Source organism: Rhipicephalus microplus, chromosome 5 (assembly GCF_043290135.1).
Source record: "Rhipicephalus microplus isolate Deutch F79 chromosome 5, USDA_Rmic, whole genome shotgun sequence".
NCBI lineage: Eukaryota > Metazoa > Arthropoda > Arachnida > Ixodida > Ixodidae > Rhipicephalus > Rhipicephalus microplus.
In genome coordinates this window covers 180,345,817-180,360,726 of record NC_134704.1, presented here as the reverse complement: position 1 = coordinate 180,360,726, position 14,910 = coordinate 180,345,817, and the positions used below count along the sequence as shown (strand labels likewise).

The following is a 14,910-nucleotide window of genomic DNA, read 5'->3' as shown; positions in this document are numbered from 1 at the left end:
CGGACGGAAGCAAGAACGAATGGACGGACGAATGCTTCGCCCCACTCTCCATCATTAACTCCGTGGATATGCTGCCAATTTTTATTTCTGTGTCGACTTTCACCGAGCAGATGAAGAGTCGAAAGGGAAAAAGGTGCCGCCAAAACAGCTCAGAAACGGAAACCGCTCCTCTCACCGGATCACCCTAACATCATCCATGTCGTCATCGTGGCCCCACCCAACCAAGCAACGCCACTTCCAAACCTACCCCATCTCCTTCATCATCGGGCCTTTATGCAAGAGGCGCCAGGATGACCAGCTGCCAGCCCAGCCAAGAGAGCCAGCTGCCTCGAAGTCGCTTTCACAAGCCTGCCTAGCCGACCCACGGTTTTCCAGCACCCTTGGCCTCTGCTACCTCAAGGCCATGGCGGGGCACGCTGAAGATGACTCTTGAGCCCGCCAGACCAGTAGAGCTGTGACCCGATGCGGCAGCCCAGACCATGCTAGAGAGGGCGGCCTAAGTCAGTGCTGAACGGGACCGTCACCAACAGGCAACTCTCTGTCGTCATCAACGACCTGAGTGGCGGGGGTCAACGGGACGCGGTCCGGACCAGAGTGATACTAGCACCGGTTCCAGGGCGGCAGTTAGTGGCGGCGGAAGTGACAGCAGGGGCAGTAACGCTGGAGGAGGTGATAGCGGTGGCAATGACTGGCCATGACACAAGCGGACACGGCAGCAGTGATGGTGGCTACTGGATGCAGCGGCGACAAGTGGGGGCACCGGCTCCTCCTACGGCAGAGGGCCAACTGCAGGAGGGCACAGATTGGAACCCACCATCCTAGCCTTCCTCGATGATGAATAACAAAATATTATCATGTTGCAGTCTCTGTCGTTCGGGGGCCTTCTTAAGGGGGGGAGGATGTGGGGGAGCATGTGCGTCCAGCTTTCCTTTCCCCTTTTTTCGGCAGCACGAAAGCCGTATTGCGGGAATACCTGCACGGCCGGCACTCGCGATTCCCCCCTTTCCCGCACGCAGAGCGGGTTTCCCTCCCGTCAGCGAGAAAAGGTAGTATTCTCGTGAGGGAGAGGGAAACCAAGGGAGTGACAAAACTGGCGTGTGGACGGTCGCCCGGCCTCTCTGACAACAGCCTTGGAAGAAAGAGGTCGAACCCGCAACCCCCATGCGAGCCGTGGATGAAAACGACCAAGCAGTAAGTGTCACAAAACTAGCGCTCAAAAAAGGACGCGTCGCCAAATTCTCGCGACAAATCGCGTGGAGGTCAAGGATAAAAAAAGAAAACAAGCATCCAAAGACTCCCCGGGCGCACGTCCTTCTCCCCTCGGAAGCGTGAGTTCGCCGACGAACCTCCTCTCATCGGCGCCCGAGCAAGCCCTGAAACGTTCTAGATGGAGAAGGGTAGGGTGATAGCGGGTTGCGTCATCCGTCGCGGACGGCCTTCGAACCGTCTCGCCCTCTCCCCAGCCTTCACTGCGTATCGCGCCGACGAAATGATGAGAACTTTCTGGAATCTCGCGCGGAAGGTATTTAACCGAGCAGCGGAGATGGGAAATGAGGAGAAGACGGAAGTTAGCGCCAGAGCGCGTAGGGTATTCCGCCGTGTAGTCGGCGAAGGTTTTGTCCGTAGTGACAAAGCAGGAGAAGAAAAGGATTTCCACCTGAGGGGTGACAATTTGAGCTACAGGCAAGAGTGTGTGTCTACCGCTATCGAGCGAGGACGCGTGGCAACAGCTGCGTGTGTGAAGCCGACGTGTTTCCGGCGAAGAAGTTTGGAGCCTGGAGAGCGGCCAATTGAAGACGCGAGGTTTCCTGGAAGAGAAACTTCGGGGGCAGCGGAACGACAACGCTGGACTTTGAGAGAGTGATTCTCGGAAGAGTATCATTCAGTCTTTTGTTCCAAGGACTTTGGACTCAATAATTTTCGAACTCTTTAGTCTTTAAGTGTCTTGGTTGTTCGATGCATGCGACTGCATTGTAGTGCGTATTGTTGTCTGTGTCCGTTGTTTCGAGTGTGGCTGATTGTACTGTGTAGTACATTGTTTGATTGGTGACATATTGTATTCAACTATCGTCGAGTGTGCATATTTGTGTATCGTTTTTATCTGCCATTATTGAGAATATAATTTTGTTTTGTTTATCCACTCTTGGCTCGGACTTGTTCTTTGGGCCACAACCGGCGTCCGCTGGCGTGCCAAAAAAGACCACTTCTAAATTGTCCACGCTTTCGTGGTGCTGTTCGGGGGGCCGATACTTCGGCCCTTGGAATCAGCCCGGCGATTGCCTCCCGAGTTGACGGGACCTGTGACAGTAAGCATCTACCCTTGTTTCCTGTAATATCTCCTCGCGACATTGGCGATCTATTGCTAACGCCTAGCAATTAAGTGTTGTTATGTTGACCTAGCCTGTTGCCTTATTCGCCTGAACGCGTGTAGCTGCAGTGAGAGGATCTACAGATAGGGGACATAAATGGTGCATGGTACGAATGTGTGCGGCTGAAACATAAGTTAGGCTTCTGCGTCAGTTGTACATAAGACGGACCCCCTACACAGCAAAACGTGAACAAGGGGTCCAGAACCGGTTCGCGAAAAGAAAACGCACGAGCCAAGAAAGGCCATTGTGAACTCGAGTTTATGCAAGGCTTTCGAGACAGACAAGAAGGCAGCTGGGCCATTTTCGAGGTCACCGAGGATCTGGAAATATCGAAACCAGCATGGTATTTGCAGTTCAGGCTGAAAGCTAAAACCAAACTGGTTGTAACTGCATCTTGCGAGGAGAAGCGAGCTCCAGATATTCGCAGCTAAGCCGCAGCTTCTAGCAAACAACGAGGAATGAAATGTGAGGTGGAAGGAAAGGAAAAAGCACTATCTGCTGCAGCTATTGCGGGAGCCCGCCTCAGCGACGAGGGATTAGTCGACCACTTCTCTTTCCCGCCTTTCTCATGCCCCGCCGTGATGGTCTAGTGGCTAAGGTACTCGGCTGCTGACCTGCAGGTCGCGGGATCGAATCCCGGCTGCAGCGGCTGCATTTCCGATGAAGGCAGAAATATTGTAGGCCCGTTTGCTCAGATTTGGGTGCACGTTAAAGAACCCCAGGTGGTCGAAATTTCCGGAGCCCTCTACTACGGCATCTCTCATAATCATATGGTGGTTTTGGGACGTTGAACCCCACACATCATCATCATCCTTTCCCCTTTCTTCATAAAATCGGCTGAATGGAGTGGCACATTTTGACAATATGCTGGCGGACCACTACATTGTCCTACCCAAATGCAGTCAGGCAAGTTTGATACGTGTACCGGGAGCCGGTTTTTCGATCATCACCCAACTGCCAGAAGAGTCTTGAAAACCAAGGTCATCTAAGATCATTGGACGTGCACGAAATCTCGGTGACGTGTGCGAAACGTCGGTGCAGTGCCTTTGTGACCATACTATTTGGGCATCATGTAGACTGTGCCCTCTCCACATGCATTGTGTGGTGTCTTTCCCTTCCTTCGTGGGTGGAGCACCTACACCATGAAGCGCCGTATTAGCAGAAGCCGCGGACAATGCGCCCAGGGTTGGCAACGCGGCGCTATGTAAGCGGAAGACTTTTTGTATCTTTTAAGTTCTACAGTTCACCAGTTCTCTTGTACAGTTCTTGACTTCTCGTATTTGATCACTCGATCACCTCTTTTCTAATTGTCAGCTACTAACCATGTTGTCGTTATTACGAGCACCTCCTCTGACTTGTTCGTCGATGGGTCCTAGGACAGGGGCCCGCTACCAAACTGAGACCCGCAGGACTCGGAGTCGCAACACCCGCTAGCTGGAAGCATGATTCACCGGATGAGACAACATCGCCGGGACCATGCACGTGTTTTGGTTGTGTATGTGCGTATGTTGGGGGCGGTACCGGCATAATGACCCTTGTGAGTGCTGTGGGACCTGTTATTGGACAGTGCAGTATGAACCCTCGCGAATCAGCCCTCGCGGGCTACTCAGGGAGCATTTTAGATGGAGAGCCTTTCAATGTATACATGAAGCTTTTTAGATGGTGAGCTTTTCAATGTAGAGCTTATTTAATGTAGCTGTTACTATGTACATAATGTAAATAAATCCTCTATGAAGTTCATTTTCTTCCTTCCTCACCATCTTCATCCCGGATCTTTAGTGCCTGCAAAAGCGGGTCGCAACACCGCCTAGTTCATGGATCACACAGCAAGTGGCGCTAGTGTGAGTGGTAGACAGACCGACAACCAGACAGACGGATGGACAAACAGACAGACAGACAGACAGACAGACAGACATACAGGATTCATGGTTTACCAATAAAACCCTCCGAAGCTTCGCCCCACTTATTATCATTCACTCCGTAGATGCGCTCCGATTTTTTCCTCGCCCCACACAAGCTCTGTTAACAGCGCGGTAGACTTTTGGATTCTCTGTGAGGCGCCGTGAAGCAGAGAGACGAGCGGACCACGCCAACCTCTGGAAACACGCTCTCTCCGTGCAGTTGGGACAACTGAAAAAAAAACACGCCATGTGCCCACCATCTCGGAGGCCATGGATGTGGAGGTGCTGCAACCGCCGCCGCCAGACAAGATGCGAGCATGACAAGCTTGGCAAACAAGCTCCTAAAAATTAAATTACGTGAAGTTGTATGATTTGAAACGTATCGTCAAGGTACCGAAAAGAATATATGCTGAAAGCTTTAGTGAAATCGGTGAATAATGACAAATCGCTGGAGTTGCCCGCCACAGTTTCCTAGCATGAAGTCGAACGAGAGGAGATATGGTGTCCCAGAATTAATGGTTGAAGTGCGGTACTGGAGCAAAAAACTACACAGTAAAAGATGAAAAAGAATGAAATGAGCACCCTAATTGTTTTTGTTTTTGTTTTTTTGTAGCACCAGAACTGCATCAGATGCACGAACCAGCTAGCCCATTATCGTATTCTGCCGAATAACAAAACTCATCTCAAGCAGTCTTTGCCTTTGGTTGTAAAAGCTTAAACTACTACTTGCTGGGTTTATGGCATAGTCATGTGCTCGCTTTTAAAATGACGGAAAAGTTGCAGACACTTTCCCTCCTCCGATGCTTGTTGTAGAGGGAGAAAGTGTGTGTGTGCGTGTAAGGGGGCGCTCTGGGGAGGTGCTCCGCAAATGTGCTACACGGATCTCTAAAATTTGTGACGGAGACGAAAATACTAGGAGTCTGTGCACTTCGATTTACATGTACGTGAGAAGCCAGATGGTCGAAATTACTGAAGTGCTCCAATACAGCGACCCTCATAATCACATTGTGGCTTGGGATTATTTTAGTTGCACTGTGACGTACTGAGGACGTCATCTGAAGACTTGAATATTTAGGTCAAGTCTGGGCTAGCCTGTGCACAAATACTTAAAGAGACCCTGCAATACTTTTTCAATGTGGTCACAAAACACTGCCCATCGGTAGTGCAGGCACCTGAGAACACGCGAGCCAAATATAGCGCAGCACGCAGTGTGGAATTCACAATCAATTCTGAAAGTCAGCTAAATATTGCCTTCTCTCCTCTCGACAAACAGCGATACAGCTCAAAAATTACTCGTCACCATTGGTCGGTGAAAAGTGTGGAGCTCGTTCACGTACTCATGAAATATATTTTACACTTAAAACTCACACGCATTCAGACTCAACAAAATGACTGTGAGCCGGATTGTAATTCAGCAAAATATTACTCACCTGGACTCACTCAGACTCAGTTTGACAGCTCAATCTGAGTTCAAGTGAGTCGAATCCTGAGTCCATAAGTCTAGCATTAGCTTTCTCGATCATGGTGTCAACTTGATGGCAAGTCCCATTTTATTTTTGTTGCCATAGCAACTACATCAACATTCTCGACTGGATTTTGCCATCGCCAGGGGCATTGAAAGAAATGTTCATTTCATTTTTTAGAGGGCGAGGGCACCTTGATTTAAAAGAAGGCAGGCAGGCAAATGGTCATTTTTCCCGATATGTGCCATGGTGAAAAAACATTTGGGGTGGGGGGGGGGACGTACGCGATGTTTCCCCCCTGGATACACCACTGGACCACTGGCCGTCACCATTATGTTTTGAGTACTGTCCAAATTAATAATATCTTCCCGCGCATTGTGTTTTGCACTTGGGTAAAAGTGTGCGAGTGGGGGCGATGAACGCGGCTAAAACAGAGATGAAAGAGCCGACGTATGTACTTTGCATGTAGGACGGATGTGATAACATCACGGCGCGTGCACATGTTTAGATGTTGACGCGCTCATGTGGATATCACCGGAGATCATCATTATCATCATCATCATCTCCATCAGCCTGACGACGTTCACTGCAGGACAAAGGCCTCTCCCATGTTCTGCTAGTTAACCCGGTCCTGTGCTTGATGCTGCGAATTTATACTCGCAAACTTCTTAATCTCATCTGCCTACCTAACCTTCTGTCTTCCCCTAACCCGCTTGCTTTCTCTGGGAATCCAGTTAGTTACTCTTAATGGCCAGCGGTTAGCCTGTCTAAGCGTTGCGCTACATGCCCGGCCCATGTCCATTTTCTCTTCTTTATTTTAACTATGATATCCTTAACCCCCGTTTGTTCCCTAATCCACTCTGCTCTCTTCTTGTCTCTTACGGTTACACCTACCATTTTTCTTTCTATTGCTCGCTGCGTCGTCCTCAATTTAAGCTGAACCCTCTTTACTTTTATGACTGTACTTTTATGAGTCATCCAGGCTACAACCGCTTAGAAATAAATTCGAAACAGGAAAGGAGGTAAAAGCATCGTTTGCATTCCACAGTATATTGTCATGCAGTTGTGACGTGAACGAAAGAAGCAGACTGCAGGTAGAATAATAAACTGTTTAATCGGGCCGAACTTGTGGCCACGAAAAGGACAGTCAGATTACTGCAAGAAGCTGGCACTGATAGCGGCGAGCAGGGCATCAGTCGTCAATCAAGTGACATGCGGCGAGGCGTGTCGGCATTTATACACTTGCCATCGAACATTCTAGTGTTATCGCTGGCGGTGACGAAGGTTCCAGAGTAATCTGGAAGGTTCACGAAGCGGGCATAATTTTAAGAAAACGATCCACTACTGCCTCAGAGCTTCTCTAACACCGTATACATGGTTTGCGCTGAACATAGTGTATAATAAAATATAAATATTAAATATTATATTTATATAAATATAAATATAATTAATAAAATATAAATATACATGGTTTGCGCTGAACATAGTGTATAATAAACAATAAAATATCACAGTGTGCGCATTAACCGAAAGCGGACTGCAGATCAGTGTGTTCCTATCAGAGTCTTTTATATTTCATTGCCCCTGAGCGGTGATTGGCATGCGTGTTCCAATAAGAAACACCAGTCTATCACTGCATGCTTTGCGCCTCTTCGGGTTTCTCTTCTGCGCAACGTCGTGATGAGCGCCAGCATCACCGCCAGTGTAAGCGTTATCGCCTGCTGCTCCGCATCTACACATGGTTCCCTTCAGTGGGACATTGTGTAATTTTTTGCCACCGCGCTATCCCTCCGTGCTGAGCTTGCCAGTGCTTTCGTCGGGGCAGGAAGAGAGAATGCAATTGCAGCGTGCAAAAAATGTTTGCAATTTTGCTCGTACTGGAGGAGTTCCAGATATTTTTGCAACGGTGAATTCGTGAGGTGATAAGCTCCTTTAGTAAGTTCATTCCATGGCTACCTGAATAAGCATTGCAGGGCCCCTTCAAAATAAATCATGGTGGAGCATATGCATTGCAAAGTGACTAACACACACAGTATGACAGCAACCAGCACGGTCGTCGGTCATCGATAATCTCATCTGCAGATTAAAAGTATGTATGCATGTTGCGTCACATGTTGCTGCGTCATCGCCGATGCTTGCATCAGTTCTAGTTCAACCACTCGCGTAACATGAATAAAACACTCAAAAATGTTCGAAAGCGCAAGCTCGCCCATTCAAGAGTCCAATCTTCAGATGGCGCCTGGGATGCTCAGTTCATCACAGTGCAACTGATATGACTGAGAGTATCATTAGCCTGGGAAACACGATCACAATGGAAAAAGAACATGAACACGCATCAGTATGCATAATACTACAAACACAGAACCTATTCTACCATACCATATTGACTCTTTTAGTCACCTGAATGAACTGTTATTTGAACGTAATAGTTGATACATGCAGCGTGACCAACATATTTCGGACATCTTCTCATACTGCCACTTGACAGTGTGGTAATATCTCACTTTTTCTTCTTATTTGCAAACTGCCAGGTTGAAAATGACATGAGATGAAGGACACAAAATGAATTTCATTCTCTAGTCTGCAAGTTTCATGCATATGTAGAAAAATATGCTCACAGGTGCTGTGCCCACATAGCCGTCTTCCGCCGTGTTTGTGACTGGAAACTTGCCTTCCCAGATGTTGGCACGAGTTTCGCCTTTGGGAGCCCAGTTGTTGCCCCACGGAAAGAGCCTATCAGAAAGAATGTCAAAAAGCTATATCGTTTTATATTCAAACGATCTCTGATTTTTGTGAATTGCAGTTTAAACTTCGTAAACCAACTTTTTTATCCTAATAATTATCTTACTGATGACATAACTGTAGGTCACAGGAGTGATTTAAATGATTGTCGTTGCAATGGCTGTGCACACGCTGCCTGGCATCGGTGGGCTGAAGTATTCCTTCACTAGATCTTTAATACAAAATAACAGCATCGACAATGTCCCTAGCAGAGCGCAACTTCAGTGGAAATGCTCTTTCGTATTTATCTGTCGTTAAGTTTATGGGTGGACTAGTGACTTATGATCAAAACTTTATAGCTGCTGAAAGGAACTGCAGCGTGAATCAATGGGCTTAGAGGCAAGCCAACGAATAAACGCGACCACTCGACGTTGACATATATGTTGCTCACCACAAGTGTTATATGCATATAACATGGTATGCCAGGTGCTTATTTGCACTCCTCGTCACAGCAATGTTTAAATGCAGCATTTGTTAATACATCATATGGCTTTTTTTTTCACACACATAAGTAAAAATTTGTGAATTTAAATTCGATCAACTAGATCAACAAGGATACATTGGTTCCGGTTGAAAACCAGCTGATTTTAGTTACAAGCCAACTTGCCACCAACTAAAACGGTTCCCAGTTAAATTCAAAGCATCCGGTCCCATTTGGAGCCTATAACCTGCCCAACAGGGCGCAATGCATTTGCGTAACTGTAAGTCCACACTTTACTTAAATCTGATAAGGGAGAGGAGGGTGGGGGGTGCTTACAATCAAAACCGAAAGTATCCCTCATTATGGCACGGCAAGTGAGAATTCAGAAACGCAGTGGGGTGGCAACGAAATTGCATTTGGCACTACTTCTAATATATACTGCATTCTCTTTCACATAACAAACACCTTCAGCAACGATTTGCAAAAAATTATCCAAAAACAAATCCTGCTTAGTGCCATAAAGCTAGCTTCCCGGTATTGCTACAGTGCATTGCCATAGAGTCACCTTTGCACACCGAAATTCGTGTCTTTTCTTGTGACTTCACAAAACACGTGGCAGGACTAGTTGCTAACACATTCTTAGTTCAAATATTACAGCACTACTCTTTACAAGGAAAGGAGAAAAGTGTGCCACAGGGCAAATGCTGACTCCAAATATAGAGTAGGTAAGCACCCATCCTCCCCTTGCTGTTCTTCGCTAATAGAATGTTAAATTGTTATGCAAGACACCTGCATCTTCGCATCGAAAATAAAAATGCTGAGGACGCACTTCAAGCCAGGATGACAAGGGCATCAAAGTTCACGAAAAGGGATCATGAGTGAGCATGTGTAGCCAGTCTAGCGACTATTAAATAGATTTTTTTATAAAAACGCACTAGCCCCCCCTTTTTTTTTTCGAGTTAGTTTCAGGGGGTCGACCTGACTCCGAGTCGACTTACAATCATGTAAATATGGTAAGTACTTCCAGCTGCGTTCGAAATAGAACTGTGGCCAGTTGTTTTCGTAGTACAATTTTTTACATCAAACAATTGAAGTTGAACATATGATGCCACATTGTCGCATATGAACAAATGGGATTCATAAAAGAGTTCATTCTCCTAACGGAAGTTAGAAGCACTTGCTGAGACATGGACGCAGAAATATGATCGAACGAGTTCCATATTTTTTCTTATCTCTATTACTGCACTTTTTTTCCTAAGCATTTACCAACAAGACCAATCAGAAGTATTGCTAGATTATGACCTTGCTATTCTGGTATTGCGACAAGAATAAAAAAACGACACAACATACGAACGTGTGGCCAATATTTTTTGCTTCTTAAATGATAATACCAATAGTCTTAGCTGGTGTTCTTCAACTGGCCATTGCTTCAAAGTAACTTAAACTGGTGGCTACTGAATCCCGCAAAAGACACATCGCAATCTTTATGCCAACTTAATATCTGACGTCTTTGGCCCAAAACATTTCAGCTTTTGCAAGTCCATCATAAACTTCGCTAGAGGGAACTTGCAGTGGTCCTTTTGTAGAGTGACAAATAATGGCAAGTCTAGTTGACATGTCACTTCAAATGCTCAATTTCGCCAGGACATTGCAATGCAGGCATGTGTTGGCTAGCGTTGATCAATTTTGGAAAGCATATATACGTTGGCTAACTGTCAGTGTTCTCTAGTCATGTGTAATACCTAGTAGTTCAAATACAGTAAATGTTACAAATACACTCGACATTGCCATTACTCTAGTGCTGCTTGACCCTGCCACAAAGCGTCAACAAGTATTGCTTAGGATGTGCATATGCCAGCACGTGGAACATTGCTTCTCTATCTTATGAAACTAGTGTTTGCTTTAAGCATGTCTATATCGGACTATAAATTGTTCCTTAGGCATCACAATGTGGTAAACGTGCCTAGTAAGTCCCCGCCAAGCATGAAAGTAGAAAATTTACATGAAGCCATTAATCACAGCACAGGACTCTTTCAAGGAATGTGCGGTCTGTCATGTGCAAATTCTTAGCCGACTCCTTAACGTAACAATTCCAAAAGTGCACGGGTTCTGCCATAATTTTTTATTTGGCTTGACAGGTCATTATTTTGGCCAGCCACACAAACTTGCTTTGGCCTGCCAAATAAGTTTTGGCAGGTTCCTGTTTCAGAGCATGGTGCGGTCCCTAGCTCGGTCGTTGTTCAGAAAATAAAGTCCTTAAATATTGGGAGGCTCATTACACTTAAGTGGAGATGACTGGTTGGTATCTTGAGATGTCAAGAAGCGGTTGCCTATGTATGCTTTGACTTTAGGTTTGTCAGAATGCTTTTTTTTTTTTTTTCAAGAATGGTCACGTAACTACGTAAAGTGTTTCAGTTCATCAGCAGCTAGTGAATTCATGAATGTCCTACCTGCTTTTGAGGCCTGCCCTGCAGGCATATTCCCACTCGGCTTCAGTGAGGAGACGCTTTCCCGACCATTTGCAGAAGGCAGCAGCATCGTTCCATGACACGTGCACCACGGGATGATCCATCCTGTAGGACGCCATTACACAATCTTGTTTATTCCTCCAGACGTCTTGATTAAAGCTGCATGGCTGGTCCTCGCAAGGCAGTACGTATATAAACTATGTGTGACCTCGAACTGCATGAACTGCCCAACGTTTCCTTTAAAAAAAATATCACGCAGCTATGCATACCTTTTCATAAAAAAGAGGGGGGGGGGGTCAATTACTTAGCCTATCTATAAAAAGGAGTACGGACACCAATATTCCAAGGCAATTTTACTCTGCTGCAAAAATCTCCTGTGTACAAAGACGGCTCTGAGCAAGGGTGAAGTTCAGTAAATGCTGATAAGACTGTTTATATTGACATTAATGTTCATTTTTTCATGGTGCACCTATAGACATCGACGTTATTGTGACGTCAATCAAGTCACAATAATTATGACTACATGCACCAGCATGGCTATTGGTGATAGGTCTAGTTCTATAGCATTCAAAATGGCCGATCATGCTGCATCACCAAAAATATTCAAAATGGTCAGTTGTGTGTTGCCAACAAAGCTATGGAGGGGCAGTGGCCATATAGGCATCAGGATATGTAGCGCAAAAACGTTACGAGAGGCTGATACTGTGTTGTAACGTCATTGTAGAGTAGGAAATAAAATTGGCTTTTAAGAACATAGTGCAATTACTTTTTCATGATGTACTCACGTTAACCAGTACATTTCTAGGTTGTTCAGAGTTTGGCCTCTCGTTGGATGCAAGAATCGTTAGGCCTGTGCAGAAACTGCAGCACAATCACAGTGAAAGCTGGAAGAGCGACATTTCTAGAGCCTGTCATAGACTATCCAGAGGCAACTAATACAAGTGTGCTTGCGAGGGACCCGCTACGACTGATGGCAATGAAAAATTATGACTGATCCTTTTGTAATGCCTTGTAAGAATTCAACGACCCACCAGTTATGCAATTCGCATTCTGTGATGCCAGGTTACAGAATTCGCACTCTGTGACGCCAGGTTATGTTACTCTTCTACCACACTATCTTTCACATGTTAACGTGTCCTGACATAATGCATGCACAGGATGTTTTAACACCATAGTGTTAAAGAGCTCATTTGGCAAAACTCCCAACACTGACATGAGTGTCCGCATCGTTGGTTGTGTGCTAAAAGTGATAATCTTATCCGTAACTGAAAAAACTGAGAAAGATGCAAATAAAATTAATAAAAATTTTCGAGCAGGAGTGAAAATCGAACCCGGGCTGCTTGCAAGACAAGCAGGTGTTCTACCACACAGCCACGGGTCTGCTTGAAAATGCAGTGAAACTAAAATTCATGCTTTACAAATGCACCTGTCCTGTGTACAGGCTTCACAATACAACATGTAATATCGGAGTAATATTGTGTCGTGCAAGTCTACAATACCGTAGGACAATATAACAGGTGATTATCATAACTACCTCGTGGTATAAAGCTGACCATTCATTACAAAAAGCACACACATTACTGCACGTATTTTCTTAAAGGGCCACTCACCAGGTTTGACAATTTTGAGCTGGCAAGTGCAATGCATAGACGAAGTGTTCATGATCACGTCTGCCAAAATTTGCAATGCTACGGGCCACGGAAATGGGTCAATTTTCAAGATGAACGTTGCTCCCCCTCCCCTCTGCCCGCACACGCGTAGAGAATGAGGGCATGCTGGAGCGTAGCAATGGCCCTACGTACACGGCAATGCAGTGACGTTGCTCCTCTACGTAGACGACTCTGCTGTGACGTCAAGAGTATACCACGTGACATGGCAAAAATTGTTTAACACAACATGCGTAGTTTATGTATTTGTTGCTTTAAGAGATTAATAAAACTTGAAATAAATAATGAGACACAAAAAAAATTGTGCGCGTTTTTCTTTCAATTTTTCCCGTGAAATGCTACGAGATGCAGGGCTAATGTGCCAGCGTTTCGTATGCGTTCGTGTCCCCCCGGTCAGCGCATTAAGCAGACGACCGCCGTGGAACGCTCCTACGTTTTGGCGCACTCATTGTGCTCATCTACTCTACCGCGTCGAAGCCAGCGTTTCCAAACCATCCCGCAGAAACAGGCAGAAGACTACAAAATAACGCTGGTCAACAAAGCAACGCTGCTCGCGTGCTCGGGGGTTGGACTTGTTTGGGCACGTCATGCGCGCGTCACCTCATCGTCGGATGCTGGAGAAGGTGGAGAAGAGATTTGGCTTGCGAAGGCTACGCGGAGGAGCGGCAAGGGTTTGGAGCTCACCTCCTCTGATCCTCGTTTCGCGCCGCCTCAAAAAACCTGTTTTCTACGCTCGTGATGAACCGATTCGAAAAATTTTTGTGGCAAAATGTTCCTCATCGGACACCCAACAACTTCCACTGTCTAACTAAAATTCGGTATGGCACCTGGTGAGTGGCCCTTTAAGACCTCGTAGAGGGCGCACAGCAAGTTTGAAAAGGTTTCATGGGCACAATTGCCCATGATTTCAAGCCTGCTACCCATTACACAGAATGCAGCCATATGCAGAAGCTTTACTCGAGCCAGTTTCAACTTTATCGATTAGATTGTGGTAATCTGCAATTTAAACTTCTCGAATAACATTATACGATAAAATGTATGCACCAAGTAGTTCAAGTACTGACTCGGGAACGCTGCAGCACATAATATGTAAGGCTGCAGATGCCAGTCGTACAAGCCCCCATAACCTAATATATCATGTCCAAAAGAGGTCCACATATACACGGTTAACACAAGCCACCTACGAAAATGAGTAAGTAATTGAAAATAATAGGAGACAGGAATGAGAAAGATCATAAAGAAAAATGCGACTGCTGATTTTTCCCGTAAGTCCAGGGTTGAAGCTGGAGTTGTATGGGTACCCCCTTGTCAGACCTTAATAGGATTTTTTAACGCGATAACATTAGAGAGCTCATGTCGCACAAATTCCGCCGTCAGCGTCGGCATCGCTGGTTGTGAGCGGAAAATAGTCCGTGAGCGAAAAATCGAGAAAGAAGCAAATGAAATAAAGAATAAAATTTTCGGCCTGGCCGATTGCGTGGCAAGCAGATGTCCTACCACAAAGCCACGATGTTACTTGCAGCTGCTTCGGGAAAAAACATAAATGCCATGTAGTAAAAGGAGTCTTCTTAATGCATTTTGTTCGACAGTTGTCACGACGAAAACGAGCCCAATTGGTGATGTGTAGGCGCATTTGGGAGGTCATCAAACTACATCAAAAAAGGCCGGGGTAGTGCAGGCATCGCCGCTAGAAACACATGAACTTTCGAACAGCTCTAAAAATGGACAACTATGTCCATCTAGTGGAAAACATATCATGCCTTTCCAGAGGCGTTGATCAAGCAAACAACAAACACTAGATAATGTGCTGCTATCTGTGAGGCATTGTGAGACTCTTTAT

The 14,910-nt window shown here is 45.9% G+C and overlaps 1 protein-coding gene across 2 annotated transcripts in view; it reads right to left on the bottom strand.

The window, feature by feature from the left end:
- LOC119174080 (formylglycine-generating enzyme) overlaps nt 1–14,910 on the bottom strand; it is a 184,317-nt gene that overhangs the window by 49,345 nt on the left and 120,062 nt on the right. For both annotated transcript variants that reach the window (XM_037424873.2, XM_075896248.1), the window contains exons 5-6: nt 11,386–11,508; nt 8,352–8,466 (exon numbers count right to left, since the gene is read on the bottom strand). In XM_037424873.2, coding sequence (XP_037280770.1) covers nt 8,352–8,466; nt 11,386–11,508 — 238 coding nt within the window. The remainder of the gene's footprint in view (nt 1–8,351; nt 8,467–11,385; nt 11,509–14,910) is intronic.